At 43.3% G+C, this 14,476-nt stretch overlaps 2 protein-coding genes across 6 annotated transcripts in view; one reads left to right on the top strand and one right to left on the bottom strand.

The window, feature by feature from the left end:
- Nucleotides 1-8,307, top strand: part of LOC109308165 — a 24,871-nt gene extending 16,564 nt beyond the window's left edge. For 3 of the 4 annotated variants that reach the window (XM_019532465.1, XM_019532467.1, XM_019532466.1), the window contains one exon: nt 7,897-8,306. In XM_019532465.1, the coding sequence (XP_019388010.1) occupies nt 7,897-7,951 (55 nt within the window). In that variant the 3' untranslated portion in view covers nt 7,952-8,306. Of the gene's footprint in view, nt 1-7,896 lie in introns of all 4 variants that reach the window. The other variant, XM_019532468.1, reaches the window with a different exon arrangement.
- EPB41L4A (erythrocyte membrane protein band 4.1 like 4A) overlaps nt 449-14,476 on the bottom strand; it is a 215,927-nt gene continuing 201,899 nt past the window's right edge. For both annotated transcript variants that reach the window (XM_019532471.1, XM_019532469.1), the window contains 5 exons: nt 10,147-10,194; nt 9,302-9,370; nt 8,324-8,434; nt 4,909-4,990; nt 449-1,440 (listed from right to left, as the gene is read on the bottom strand). In XM_019532471.1, the coding sequence (XP_019388016.1) occupies nt 1,312-1,440; nt 4,909-4,990; nt 8,324-8,434; nt 9,302-9,370; nt 10,147-10,194 (439 nt within the window). In that variant the 3' untranslated portion in view covers nt 449-1,311. The remainder of the gene's footprint in view (nt 1,441-4,908; nt 4,991-8,323; nt 8,435-9,301; nt 9,371-10,146; nt 10,195-14,476) is intronic.

The following is a 14,476-nucleotide window of genomic DNA, read 5'->3' on the forward strand; positions in this document are numbered from 1 at the left end:
GGTGCAGTGTGGCTCAGCAGGACACTGCCCTGCTTGGCAATGGGCTGAACAATGCCAGGCTCTGGCTGACACGTGGAGCCTCCCCAGTTCGCTGTGCCCTGCTGAGCCGTGCTGCAGACACACCACGGGGCAGCTGCCACGTGGGTGTCAAGCGGGGAGGAGGGGGAGAGGAGACTGGCAATCCTCACTGCCCTGCACTGCACGGGGGGCAGGGGGGCTGTGCCATGAGCCCTCAGAGGCCCCAGTTGTTGCTGCCAGAGCCAGAGTGCAGGGGGGAGGTTTGTTGTCTTTTTTGTTGTTGTCTTTTTTTTTAAGTGCCAGGAGGAGGATGGGACCGGGTAGGGCAGCCATGGGGGCATCTCTGGCTGTGCCTGCCTCTGCGCCAGTGGGGGAGCTATAGGGGGCTATGCTGTATATATGGAAAAACTTAAGGAGATACAGTAGAATGTAAATGGTGCACAAAAGGCCGTTTAGGTATTCATTCACTCATTCAAAACAGACAACACATTTAAAATTGCTCAAAGCAGTCCATCATTACATAAGACAATTAACCTGTGGAATTTACTACCACAGGACAGTATTGAGAAAATTATCTTAGAAAGACCTAAATGTGGTATCAGCAGTTTATATGAACAATAATATTTGCTGTTGTGTTAGGCTAGAATACATATAAAGAGCAGTCAGTCTTTTTGCTTTAGGGCATTAGCTGATTCGTAGGTGGAATCTAAAAACCACTTCCTCCCTGTCATTGTATTGCACAATTGGCCAAGAATGTTCTGAAGGGTTTTACCCTGTCCTTGAAGCATCTATCCATGGCCACTTTAGCTGACACAGTTGATTTGAAGACATGGTGACTGAATTAGATTAGACCATAGGTCAGTTGTGTTTTGACAGTTCTTTTGTTCCTCTTGTGGAAACGGAGTGTCAACACACCATTTGATACATCATTACAGTATTGTTCAGTTTCATAAAGACTTTTCTTTCCAGCTGTCTAAACAGTAGTAGTAGGCAACTGTTGATCCTCTGGATCATGGTGGATGCGTAAGAAGACTTGTCAGGTGCCTGACGAATAATCTCCTCAAAAACTTCTTAATCACCGAACCACCATAGCTAGCTCCAGTGATGAAAAAGGGTTTACTTTTGCAAAGAAGCAGCTTGGAGTTTTGAATATTCTAAGAAAATTACTGTCATTCCAGTTTATCTGTCTTCTCTTTCCTTACGCTAAAGAAACATTGTTCAGCTAACAAATATCAGAACTATTGTATAATTCCAGATTTCTAAGGAACAGAATCCATTCCACAGTTACGGCAGTCAAGTCTCTATCTTGAAGCGTGCTGCGTGTACAGTTTTTATTGTCTTTACACTGTGTCTTCCATCCAGGTTGATAGTGGATATCTGAGATTTTTCTTCAAGCAAGCTATCTTTGGACCCATTTCGCTTCTGAAGAGAACAAAGACAAGTAAAAATACACTTCTAAAAAACAAACAATTCAATGACAGCGCTTTTCTTCACAGCTTCCCTTCTTACAGTCCTAATCTCAGTACTGCACTGGGGTCTGCTATCTGACTGTCTTGAGAGTCAAGTTGAAGACAGCGGGCACTCACATAGGGTCCAATCAGTGGTTCCTGAAACCTGATGTATTAAAAAGGGAACTGGGTAAATTATTTTTAATACTCAACTAAAAATGCTGTTATATTCTCCTTGTATGCTGACATCAAGAAAACAGAACTAACCATTAAACCAGTGGGACAATCAGATAAAAATGAACTACCAGCATTAGAGAGAATGAGATCTTGAGTACTTGCTTACTCTGAACATAGGTGATAAGGAAATTTAAGGATGTGACAAGCCCTGATTTTCATGCTTCCCCCTCAAGCACTGTGGAAACACAGCTACTGCTATTTATCTTTGATCATGGAAAATAACTGTCCTTTCCTTCTCCACTAAGCTAACATCCATCCACTTGCCATGCTAACATCCCAAGCTAACATCCACTTGCTATCTCTCCTTGTTGCACTCCTGTTATTTAGTTTATTCTGCACTGGCACTTTTCCATCTCCTTCCCTCCCCCCATCTGCCATGATTTGGATGATGGCTGTTCCATGATCAACCTAATGATTTGGTACCTGACCAAATACAAAATTAATTAGCAATTAATGGTCCAACAGCATTTGTTTGGCTGATACTAGACACTGAAGCAGTGCTAACTCCTTCCAGGACCAAATGGCCTTGGATAAGAATAGGAAAACATGATGAATGCTTCAGCAGGAATTTTTTCCAGATAAATTTATTTCATTATTTTTAAAGGCTCAGTTCAACAAGTGTTCAGAACCAGGACCTAATTCCTAAAGCATTTCAATCCTCATTTCTACTGCCACCACCAACACCATGCATCAGCAAAATAAAAAGATAAGAAAATAGATCGCTAAGGAAGCAAGTGACTAATTAATCCACAAAAATAATAAAGCCAACTACACTTACCTAAGTGCATCCCACTTCCCTAAGTACTGTTAGAGTAGCAGAATTTCCCTTGAGTTCCTGTTGTGTTTCAGTGGAAAAGTCACCTGTACAGACAGTGATTTGGGGTAGCTCCCAGTCTTAAGACCAGAACCCTACGTAGAAAGCTGCTTTATTTTCCTGTGCGTTTAAATGATGTTGTTTGGTTTCCTTTAATATTCTAATTCTATAATAAAATCTTAGCTGCTGCCTGAATTTCATTTGCTTCTTATGCCAAAGTACAATTCTAATATAATAAAAGCCTTACTACTTCCATCTGTCTGTCCGTAATGCTCCGGGCCAACTGCACATGCGCAGCCGGGAGCCTTAGGGGACAGGCAGAAGTGGGTGGGGCCAAGCTGTGCCCCTGGAGGTGGGACCAGCCATGCAGGGGCATGGCTTGTGGCCAAGTGGAGAGGGCATGGTGCGTGGCCATGGCAGGGCCAGGGTGTGTGGCTGCAGGGTGCCACAAGGGAAGTGGTTGGGGGCACGGGCAGCACCCATAGAATACAGCATGCAGGGCAGGGCGCAGCCCCCTTCCTGCTCCCAGCAGCCACACCCCTCCCCTACTAGGAGCACCAACACAGGAGGGGTGTGGTGCATAGTCACAGGGTACTACATTGGGAGCGGGCATGAGGGACACATCCTGCCCTGAGGCTGCGTACTGCAGCCAGCGAACTGCCCACATCCCCCTGCCCACCCCTTGGGGCTGCCTTTGGCCACACACCCAGCCCCCCATGCACTACCTGCATGAGGGGTGCATACTACACAGCTGCAGGGTGCCATGTGGGGGGACCGCCCCACCCAATTGTTACACACTGCCTGTGTGTCATGTGCCCCTTCCCCGTGTGGCACCCTGTAGGGTGCTGCGAGGGGAGAGGGCAGGAGGTTGTGGGCAGTGTCTGCAGGCTGCAGCACCTGGCTATGGTGGGGTGTGCCCCCGAGTGGGGAGCACCTGCCTGGGTGCACGGCTGCAGGGTGCCACAAGGGCAGTGGGGAACGGGCAGTGTCCACCAAATGCAGCACGCAGGGCAGGGCACGTCTCCCATGCACGCTCCCCATGCCGGGAGCACTGTGGGGGTGCGGAGGGGGTGTGTGGCACATGGCTGGGTGTGTGGGGGTAGTGAGAATCCCAGAGATGTCCAATAGGAATGCAGTACCAAAACCATTCCGACCTGCTGTAGTCTTTCTGGGTTCTTGGCAAAAAAAGAGCTAAAGCTAAGAGCTGGCATTTTCTGAGGGGTGCCTTAAGTCTAAAAGGTTTGAGAACCACTGCCCTAGGTAGAAGGCATGGTGGAGGATGAGGGAATCATAAAAAAGAGCTGGAAGGGATATCAGGAGCTCATCTAGTCCAGCATTTCTCAACCTGTGGGTTGTGACCCAAAAGTGGCTCACAAGAGTATATCAAAAGAGTTGCGAACAAACTTTAAAAGCTTCTCTTTTAAAGGAGAAAAATGCAGGAAACTTTGGCTTTTCCCTTGCACGCTGGCAGAGTTCCAGCCTGCAAGGGGCTCCTTGGGCCCTCCCATGCCCCACCCTGTACCCCACACATGAGGGGGCTGAGGCCCAGGGGGGGCAGTAGGTCAGGAGTGAGGGGTATTGGGTCAGCACTGGCCACCGGTGTTTACAAATGGGTCCTGGTACAGAAAAGGTGGAGAACCACTGATCTAATCCAACTCCTTGCTTAAGGCAGGATCATCCCCACCCAAGCCCTCCTAGAAAACGATCTAACCTGCTTTTAATGTTAGTGTAAGCTAACATTAGGAAAATGTTAATTAAAAGTTTAGCAGCTACCTGGGCACAGGAACTTCCAAGTTGATCTTCCTATGGATAGAACAGACTTTCCAACCAGCCCTCCAAGCAGGGCCATTCCCTAGGGGGAGGTGAATCGGGATGACCGCCCCAGGCCCCACGCTTTGGGGGGCCCCACGGAGCTGGACAGAATGGCTACAGCAACTGCAACACCACTGCCAGCTTCACGTCTGGCCACTCACTATCCCCCCACCCTCACCACCGATGGCAGCAGCAGCTTCTTTGCATCTGGGGCATGCAGGAGCAGAGTGGGGGTGGGGGTGGGGGTGGGGCCCCACACGGGCTCATTTGCCCCAGGCCCCACACCCTGCTCAGGTCAGCTCTGCTTCCAAATAATAGTAACTGCAATGTGATACATCATGTAATTCAGTGTACCTAGCAATTTGATTTGGGACTGTAAACATGAAGCGTATCTTTAAGCAGTTAAGGTCTACGTAATTTAAATTTCTTGAAGGATCTCAGTCAGCAGATATGCATGGAAAACAAAATATTGATTTTAAACAACACATTAGATTGGGCTTTTAATTCTTCCCCTCCATTTTTCAATATTGGTCTAGGGAATGTCACTAGGAAAATCTTCCGAATTGCCCATTTACCCACCTGCTGTGAAGCTGGGATGCTGGGACCTGGAGCATCTGAGGAACGAGTCACAGGCAATGGAGGCACAAGATCAGTTTTAGCACTGGAAGAAAATGAAATATACACTAATATATATATGAAAAAGAGAAAGCCTATCAGTGGCTTTTTTATAGGCCACAGAGAGCTTCGCTACCAGGGAAACTGCTGCATGGAAATCTTGATCAAAATAAGGCCACAGAAAGGAGACTCCCTCCTTTACATGGTGTTGGGCTGTGCTCAGTGGCAGCTCTCTGCAATATTAAACAGGGTGAGGAGGCGGCACTAAATCTGTACCAAGCTTCCTCCGCACTTCCAAGGGGAGCATCCCAAAAGGGTTTGTATTCAGTCCCTAATAATTCCTTACTGGTAATGGCAAACCACATGAGTGCAGAAGGCACAGGAATGCCACATCTGCCAGGATTAATATACAGTATTTCCCAGATTTTTCCTGATTTCAGATGTGAACTCCAGGGGTAGGGTGGAGAGGGACACCAACCAATGGCCAGCTTGAGATCCATGGGCATGGACAGCTCTAGGACTTTGGAAAGGAGGATGCAGGAGCAGCAACCTGTGTTGCCAGGAGTAGCTGCACCCTGGCTACCAGCCTCCCTGAAACACTAGGATGGACAAACCACAGCACAAGAGAAGCAGTAGCAAGACTTTTAAGTAAGTAGGTAAGAGTCTTCCCTCCCCACCTCCCTTTTCCATGCTGAGCAGCATTTTCCTTCCCTCCCCTGCTCATTCTCCTCCTCCCTCGCTTACCACTGCCATCAGATGAGCAGGGAGTGACAGGGGGCTCCAGTCTTGCTGCAACTGGAGGTAGAGATACCACCACCAGCAGCAGGCAGGCTCCTTTCCTCCAGGCTGGCAGGGAACACCAGGGGAACCGGGCAGGGAGGAAGGACTGGCCAGCTGCTGCCACTGTCCCTGTCTGAGCCCAGCTCCACACAGAGCCCAGATGGAGTGAGCAAGAGCAGCTCTGGAACACACCCCCACCCCCACCCCCCACCTCTGGGGCAGCTGGAGCCAGCAACAGCAGTGGGCAGGGGAGGGAGGGCAAGGAAGGAGAGAATTATTTCTCGATTCAGGGATTAAAAAAAAAAAAGTCCCCAGCTGCTGCTATGCTAGCATCACTGACTGAAGGGGGGGGGGCAGTGCATCTGTATCACTTCACCCCCAGATCTGCCCCTATCCATGGGTGACAGTGGCTGGGCAAGAACCCTCTGCTGGCATAAGCTAGTAAGATATTTTAGTCTGCCAACATACCAAAGAGAACAACAACTAACTCAACTATACTGACTGGAAATACAGCTGGGGAAAAAACTGCTTTTAAGTCTCCAGGTCTGCAGTTTTAAAGGGTGGAGAAATCACAGACCCATCCTTCGAGGCAGAATCCATCCCAGAGCTTCTTGTGAGGCTGGGGCCAGACCCCTCCATGCTAACTCCAATACTGAGTCCTGAAGTAAGGGACAGGTCTTAGCTAAATGGTCACCTTCAATTACTGTAACCATTCCCCACTGTTTGCAGTCCATATACTGAGGCCATTCTTTATCCCTCTTTTACTTAATTGTTGAGGTGGGTAGAAACATAGTCTAGTCTGGATGCCTAGCACTGACATTCCATTAGGATCCTTTTCTTGCTGGTATGTGCCAGTTTCTGAATATATTCTTTTACTTCTGAGGATTCTCCTTTTCCTGAGATTTCAGAGTTAAAGGTTGTTTAGGATGACCTGCAGAGGATGGTCTCAAGCTGCCTTCTTCCAGAGAGTGGTATGGGATGTCCAAAAGCTAACTGCCACCCAAAACAACATGGCTTAGGAATGCAAGACAGACAACAGTGCAAGACAAAAATGTCCCATCTGTACAGTCATTAGGTGGTTATCTCTTTAAAAGGATAGTCAGTTGCCATTGAGAATAACTGAATAAGTCATTCTAAATAAACCTTATTTTAACATACATTTAGGATGCAATCAAAACAAAATAGTCTCTTCATGGCAGCTGGTCCATGGTATATCTGCTTCCATGAGCTTTTCCCAATCAGGAAGGGAAGAATCTCATTTTTAGTATAAATATAACACCTAGTTAAGTTTCAGTGGTGTTCTTCCCAGGAAGAAATCTGCAACTCTGGTCTGCTCAGTTAATGATTAGCCATGAAAAATACAGTGGATGTATCTACATAAGACATTTCCTGCAGCTTCCTAATTAGCTCCACAGTAAAGTCTTCATGACTACACATGCAGCCCTATTAGGCTGCAGTAAACCAGTAAGTGTTGCCACAGGTTAGTACTTGTAAATACAAGTACTATCCTGCTGTGGTATTATTTACTGCACAGCAATGCATGTATCGTTTCTGACAGGGCTGGCTGGGGCATGAGGGTGCATTAGTGTGGGGGCTGCCTGACCCCCAGGGCCCCCTGCCAGCTCAACCTGTTCTAACCCAGCTCAACATGCTGCAGTCCCAGGCACACATTCAAACACAGCACCTGGGAGCACTAAACTCAGGCACGGTGTGCACTGGAGTTTATTGCATCACACTAATTGCACATCTAGGTGTGCCCAGCAGGTACCAAGCAACCTAGCAATGTACATGTGGGCTCACCTGAGGCTTAAATCACTATTCTGAGCAAATGGGTTTCTAGTTTCAGTTTTCTAGCTGATCCCTTCAGAAAAAACAATCTGTAAATACACAATCCTCTTAAAAGACGGCCAGAAAGAGAAGTCCCTCCCAACAAATAGGGAGCAAGATGGACTCTTCTTTTCCTTTCTTCCAGATACTTTGTACTGGGAACACAGCCATGTAGAGCCTTTGCACTATCTGTACACTGGATGGCGAAGCCTTTTATGTAGATGATATTTTTCAAATATTTTTATCCCCTTTTAAGTCCTTCCTGTAACTGAGAATTAGGACCTTTATGTATTTTTTAAGTTCATAAGTGATCTGCTCAGCTGGTTTCTTTCTATCCACTCACAGATCAGCAAGACTGTATTGCAGCTTCCAACAAAGATTGCTGATATGGACAGACTGACTCCAAGTGGCAGAGGCACCTGGAAGTTGATCCACATAAGCTCTCCTCCTTTTCCCTCAAGCATCTTCCTAACCTACTGCTAAAGAGCAGAGTATGTTTGTTTTGATTTCTGCAGGAAGTGCCCATTTTTTTTCTAAATGGGTCAGCATAGCACAAAACAATCATCCATGGTCTAGAAGACTACAAATGTTTTGTGCTTCATTGAGTCCTTAGCTCTAAAGAAACCGCACTTTCCAGAGATGCCTGAGATCCATCACAGCCAACAGTAGTATACATGTCACAGACAAGCTATCTCTAATTTTATCTGTGATCTGTGGGGAAGATCTGTGCCACATTAAAACAAGCTAGTGCTAAAAGTAACATCCCACGTACTTCACTTCTGACAGAACGGATCTCTCTCCATCAGAGCACTGCGAACGTCGATACTGCCGGTAACTTCGAGGAGAGTGTGAATGTCTAATACGGATTGGATCACCTTGAGTCCTAAGTGAGAAACAAAATATGCAGTCAATACTTCTGAGACTTCTGAGGCCTCAAAAGCAAATTTAACCTCAAACCAGAAAATCCTTTTTTCTATTAACAGGCATCGTCCTGTACTTATCAAATTCAAAGGACCAGCCCTTTCTTTGTGTGTTTGTACTTGAAAGTTCATATTTTAAGTTGCAATGAACACTGTAAATGAAACACTCAGCTCCTGGTGAAGGCATGTGCTTGGGAGAGAACTTATTCAAGAAAATTAAAAATCCAAAAATCCAGCCTGCAGAAGTTTTACCATCACCATCATCTTTTTTTTTTCTTTTTTGCTCAGTGATGCAATGGAAGCACATTGTAATGCAAACTGAGATACTGCTTCTGTCAAAAGACAGCTTCCTGGATAGCCAGAGTGAAACGGACACCTGATCTGGAGGAAACTACTCAGTATTGGCAGCTGCCCAGGATAAACAGGAAAAGAGGTCAACATGTCAACCAATCATTTTGGGTGATCAGAATTAAAAAGGGACATTAAAAAGGGGGGCAAAGCAAGGGTTCAGCAAAAAATGTGTTTTCTACATGTTCCCAAGGCCTTGATTCTTCCCTGTGCTATATTAGAACAAATACTGACACACAACATAGCAGCAGATGATGGAAATTTTTATAGCAGCTGGATGAAAAATCTTTGGTTTAAGAGTCACTTTGCCCTCCACCAACCTTATCCAGCATCCTAGAATCAATATTTTCAAAGGAGAAAGAAAGCTCAGAGATTAGGAGGAGGCTGTTCTTAGTCTCAAAAAACACTATTCCAGGGTGAGACCCTAATGAAAGGGATAAGGAAAGCACTTGGAAACTTCTAGAGAGAAAAATCAAACTTACTCTATTTTGGTATATGGAATCTCTTTTAACTGTTCCTCAGACAAGCCAATTGGATCCACAAGTTCCTTCCTGGAAAGGATTAGACAGATGATGAAGATGCACTTAATACTGAATCCTTACAAAACAATTTTTCCTTTTGTTGTAAAAAGCAAATAAGATTTTCCAAACCAAACTCTGCAGCAGTAAAGCTACCATGATGCCAACACAGGAAATCTACTAGGTGCATCTAATATCACCTTGATCGCTGCACCAGTATGTTCAACTCAATCTTCCACCTACCTGTTCTCACCTTTTTAGACTGTAAAATCATATTTTTCTATAATAAATAAAATTCAGACAAAAGTAGAACAGTGCATATAATCCTAACTGGGCTCTTACAATATATATAGTCCAAAAAGTACATTTGGAGGTACATTTGAACTCCCAAAGAAATGCACAGGACTGAAAATGACCAGCATAGATAGAAAGGGGAGGGGGGGGGATTTCTTTAAGTCAGCAGATGTGGCTTTCTCCAATGTTGGCCTTGTGTAGTCATTGATACTGGTACAACGTGGGTAAAGCACAGTACCAAAACCAGGTGAGTATTAAATGTTACCATTCTGACTTTACACAGGCATAAAGACTAAATGCAAGGCGGTGATAAAGTAGGCCCCAGTGACTGTCCTTCCTACATACTGCCTCCAACAGTCATTAGTTCCAGCTCTGCTCCATCTTATTATTCTTGTTTACTTGCAAATGTTGAACATTCATAAAAGCTCTTTTCATTCTTGCAAAATGTTTTACTCACACCTTGATTTTATAATTTACATAAAGGAACCAAACAATTTGAATATAACAATACTTACTGAATGTGTTTCCATAATTCTTCCTTTGCTTGTACATCTGGGCTTCTCCTATAAACACCAAGAAAAAAAGCTGTAGTTATAAAAATGTCACATTTCCTGGTGTGTTGCTGCTCAATGATGACCTTTAATGGCACATATCAAGCACAGTAATAGTGTGAAATGTAATCTGACAGTGACTTGAATTTGAAAGCTTGTTATCTTAGGAAAAGCATTAACCTTCATCATTGCTTTACTGAAACTGAAAAGTTATTTCTTGAACAAGAGATTCTGACTTGCATCGTAATTGCTGTTCTTTTAGCCTTCAGCAGAAGTATGTATAAAATATTCAAGATAGGAAAACTTTTTATTGCCACATGAAATAAGTAAAGGACAGCTGTCTCCTGTGTGAGCTTCGCACAACTGAGGTCCATATCTTTTGGAGTTAAACTACCTGCTTACAGAAGGCCCAGGTGGCACTTGAAAACCCTATAAGGATGAAGGAAAGGAGCAAGAAGAGTGACCAGACAGGGAGAAACATGCATATCCAGTTTCATTAGTTTATAGTGCTCCAGTGATGAGCACCTCTTGTCCAGATTTGGTCCATCCCATGAACTGGAATTACTGACTATTAAGACACAAAGCAGCCTGCACAATACCTGCTCACTTTGCCTTTGTGTAGCAAGAGGGATATTCAACATACGTGATTCTGAACACAAATAATCACTAATAATCATAAATACTTCAGTAGGCACTCTATCCCTGGGGAACTAGATAGACAAAATGTGTGAGCATATGGCATGTGTTGGGAAGAAATTTCCCCCAATTTTTTATAGAACAAGTAATGACATGTAGTAAAGATCAACTTATATGTGCGTACATTTTTTTCAATGAACAACAGAAAATGCCTTCTTAATTGCTTTAGATTTTTCAATAAGTTTCTCTTTCATGTAAGAATAGCAGAGAAAGACTCTTGCTGCTGCTGTAACTTGAAAATTTCTGTTCATAACCACCAAAGGCTATGCAGCCCAGTAATAAAAGGTGCTTTACATAGCAAAGATTGTGGTTACATTAACATTTAAAATATTTCTTTTCATTGTGATCATAGTTAAGAAAAATGGAAAGAATTAAGGTTTGAAAAAGAGAAAAATCAGAGTAAAAAAATATTTCAGAGGGAAAGAAAAATTCAATTAGAAAAAAAAATAGCTCAGCCATTGAAATGAGCCATAATAAAAATGGCATTTTAAGGTCACCACCTTAAATAGCCAAGTTAAAAAGGACTTGAGATCTCAAGATTTCATAAATTAAATGGAGAACTCTTTCTTTTGTATTGTTGATTACCATTCAAACTGCCCTGCACGGGTATCCAGTAAAAAGAGGAAGCACATCCTTACAAACAAGAACTGCAGAGGACAATCATGCACTGTCGCAGTAGTCTATCCAAGGAGCCTCAAGCTGTGACCCTGCACTGGCTGTGCGTATACTGCATCCTCTAAAAGAATATTAAAGCATCTTCATTCACTGCAGTTCCTGGAGCGTCCAGTGAAGTGATGCACCTATAGACAACCAATGAACATGGGGAAGTGCTTTCAAGGAACGAGTGAACCATGTATCCTTAATAACCTAAATGCACTGCTGTCTGACAGCTTTTTGGTGACCCATGTGTAAACACATTGGTAGTCTTGACCCAGTTTCTTCCTGACAAGCAACCACAGCAAAATGCAGTTTTGATGGCAATATCAAGTCAGTAGACTGAAATTAACTGATTTCTATAGAAACACACTTGGAAACTAACTTCAATGAGAACTGACACATGCTGTGTCTTATTATGGCCAGACACACACTGGAATTCAGGATCCCACAGATGTGAATGAAGAGTGGAAAGAAGTGAAGGCAGCATAGTTCTGCACTCATGTTCAATGGAAAGCACTATCTGGTGAACCAGTATTCTACTCCTTAGGGGCATAACCCCCAAGGGTTAATAAGACAGTTTAAAGCAGGCTTGTCCAATGTATAGCCTGCGGGGTGATAAAATATGAATATGGCTCGCTGGCCCAATGAGTGATAAAAAGTTCATGATCCGGTGCAACATTCAAAAAGGTTGGACACCCCTGATTTAAAGCTTCTCTATAGTTCATATTGCCCTTTTATTGCGTGGGGAGTTGAAAAATGTTCTTGTTTTACTTTTCATCTTTGAGCTATTTTTAAGTCTCAGTCTAGGGAACTAATATTTAGTGACACTTATATTTAGTTTACAAGTGTTTCACAGATAATTTAGAGACAGAGTCAGAATTAAATTTTTGGCAATTTATACATGGTCACTTGTTAAAAGACTTCCCTTTAGCATCTAGACCTGTATACATGCCAGAAAAATAAAGAAAGTGAAAACCACCTTTACATTCATAGTTCTCCACTGGGAGTAAAAAGAAATCTTTCCATATCTTTATATTTTGCCCTGGTAATGGGTCTCCAAGCACTATTGTGTGGCCTACCACATAGCCAGCTCATATTCATCAACCTGTCCTGCTATCTAATCAAAATATCTTCCTGAGCTCTTACAGTGATGTCCATCTTGACAATTCATGATTCCAAAAGTTGCAAGAGGCCCATAGTCTGACTTTCCTGCTCAGTTCTCCCAAAACAGTTGGATGCTTTGTATGTGTCTATTAGCATATTTCATTATTTCTCAGTTCCCACTTCTAATTCTTTTCTCCTTTTCTCTCCCACCTTTTTTCTTTCCTTTCCCTCTCTTGCTTCTCCTTCCTTCTTGCTCTGGTGTTTACAACTCCCTGAGGCAGCAGTTTGGTATGTGAGTGGAGTTTTAATGGCCTATTTCACCCCTTAATTCTGAACTGATTTCTCCTTTCATTCAATCCCCTGCTCACAAAGCAGCAGCTGCAAAATCTGCATTCACCCTGGGGCTGGGAAGATAGGCATCCTCTTCTGAGGCTAAATAATCAGCCACTAGGGATTGTGAAATCTCACTGAAAGAGCTATCCTAGCTTCTCAAAGGAGGAGTATTGCCCCATAGTGCTCACAAGTCGTAGTTAGCCTGAGGAAGAAATGCTCCAGAATCGCTCCTAAACCCAGTCCTCTTGCAAGGCACCATATTGTGCAATCCACTAATCCACTAGATTAGGCCATACTTACATTTATATGTGGAAATAAAACTACTCACTGCTTGGCCCCAGATTTTACAGTATATTCCATTATAGCCCACCACCAGAGAAATCTTGACTTCTGGGTTACAGCAGTAATAACGGGCTAGGCCATGCCTCCTCAACCCCTTTACAAGCCACGCTTGTTTCCTTCCATGTCCCTTCCACATACATGCACACAAAGAAATAATAGAAACTAGTACATCTAATGCCACTCTTCACAGCAGCAAATACAACAAGCTATGTCGTATTGCTAGCAACATGCAGGCTTTTCCATTTGTGGACTTTTTTTTTCCAAATACAGAAATAAGCAGCTTGGGTTGTGAAATACTAGTGGCCCTGCCCCCCCTCACCTCCCCCCTGAAAAAAAAAAACTTATGCAACAATAAAAAGGAAAGGAGCTAAGCAACCCCTTTGTAAACTGTCAGTACACTCTTTACCTTTTATGTGCTTACTGAGTGTTATTTTACTGAGACAGCCTTATGCTATTTAATTTGTGGTAAAGTAGCATGAATAAAGGACAGCATCATTTTCACAGCACTATTATTTATGGTATAAGATACAGATAATATAATTTGTAGTGTTAACTTTTCAATTTATTTGCATTTTAGATTTTATTCTAAAACCTTTAATAATGTTTTTAAAAACCTACACTGGTGTCTGGGATTGGGCAAATAATTTTGCAAGCTCTCCCTGGGTGGGGGAATATAGACTTTTTCACCTATGAAGGTAGCAGCATCAGGACCCAGTCTCAAAGGTTCCTTAACTTTAGGAACAGCTTACAAAAAATAAGACACTCTAAGGATATAAATGTAGGCATTACAAATATATATATGAAATCATAGAAATCATACAAATCATAGAAATTAAGGGCTAGAAGGGACATTGAAAGATCATCCAGTCCAACCTCCCTGCTCTGGGCAGCAATTATGTTAATAAATATTGCAAATGGATGTTTTTTTGTACATGTATGTTTTTAAAATATTGAAAATAATTAAATATAGTCTAGAAACTCTTAGGAAACATTCTGTTTTAAATTAAGTTCATGATTATGCTTGCTGGGCTCCAATCCTAGACAAGGATAAGAAGATTCTTGCTTAATATAATCTTCCTTGATTATTAATGCCAAACAAGTCTCCACCCCCCCCACATTTGTCTCCACAAGATGAACATGAGCCTGCAATGCGATGCTGCGG

Source organism: Crocodylus porosus, unplaced genomic scaffold (genome assembly GCF_001723895.1).
Source record: "Crocodylus porosus isolate Cpor-Errol unplaced genomic scaffold, CroPor_comp1, whole genome shotgun sequence".
Taxonomy (NCBI): domain Eukaryota; kingdom Metazoa; phylum Chordata; order Crocodylia; family Crocodylidae; genus Crocodylus; species Crocodylus porosus.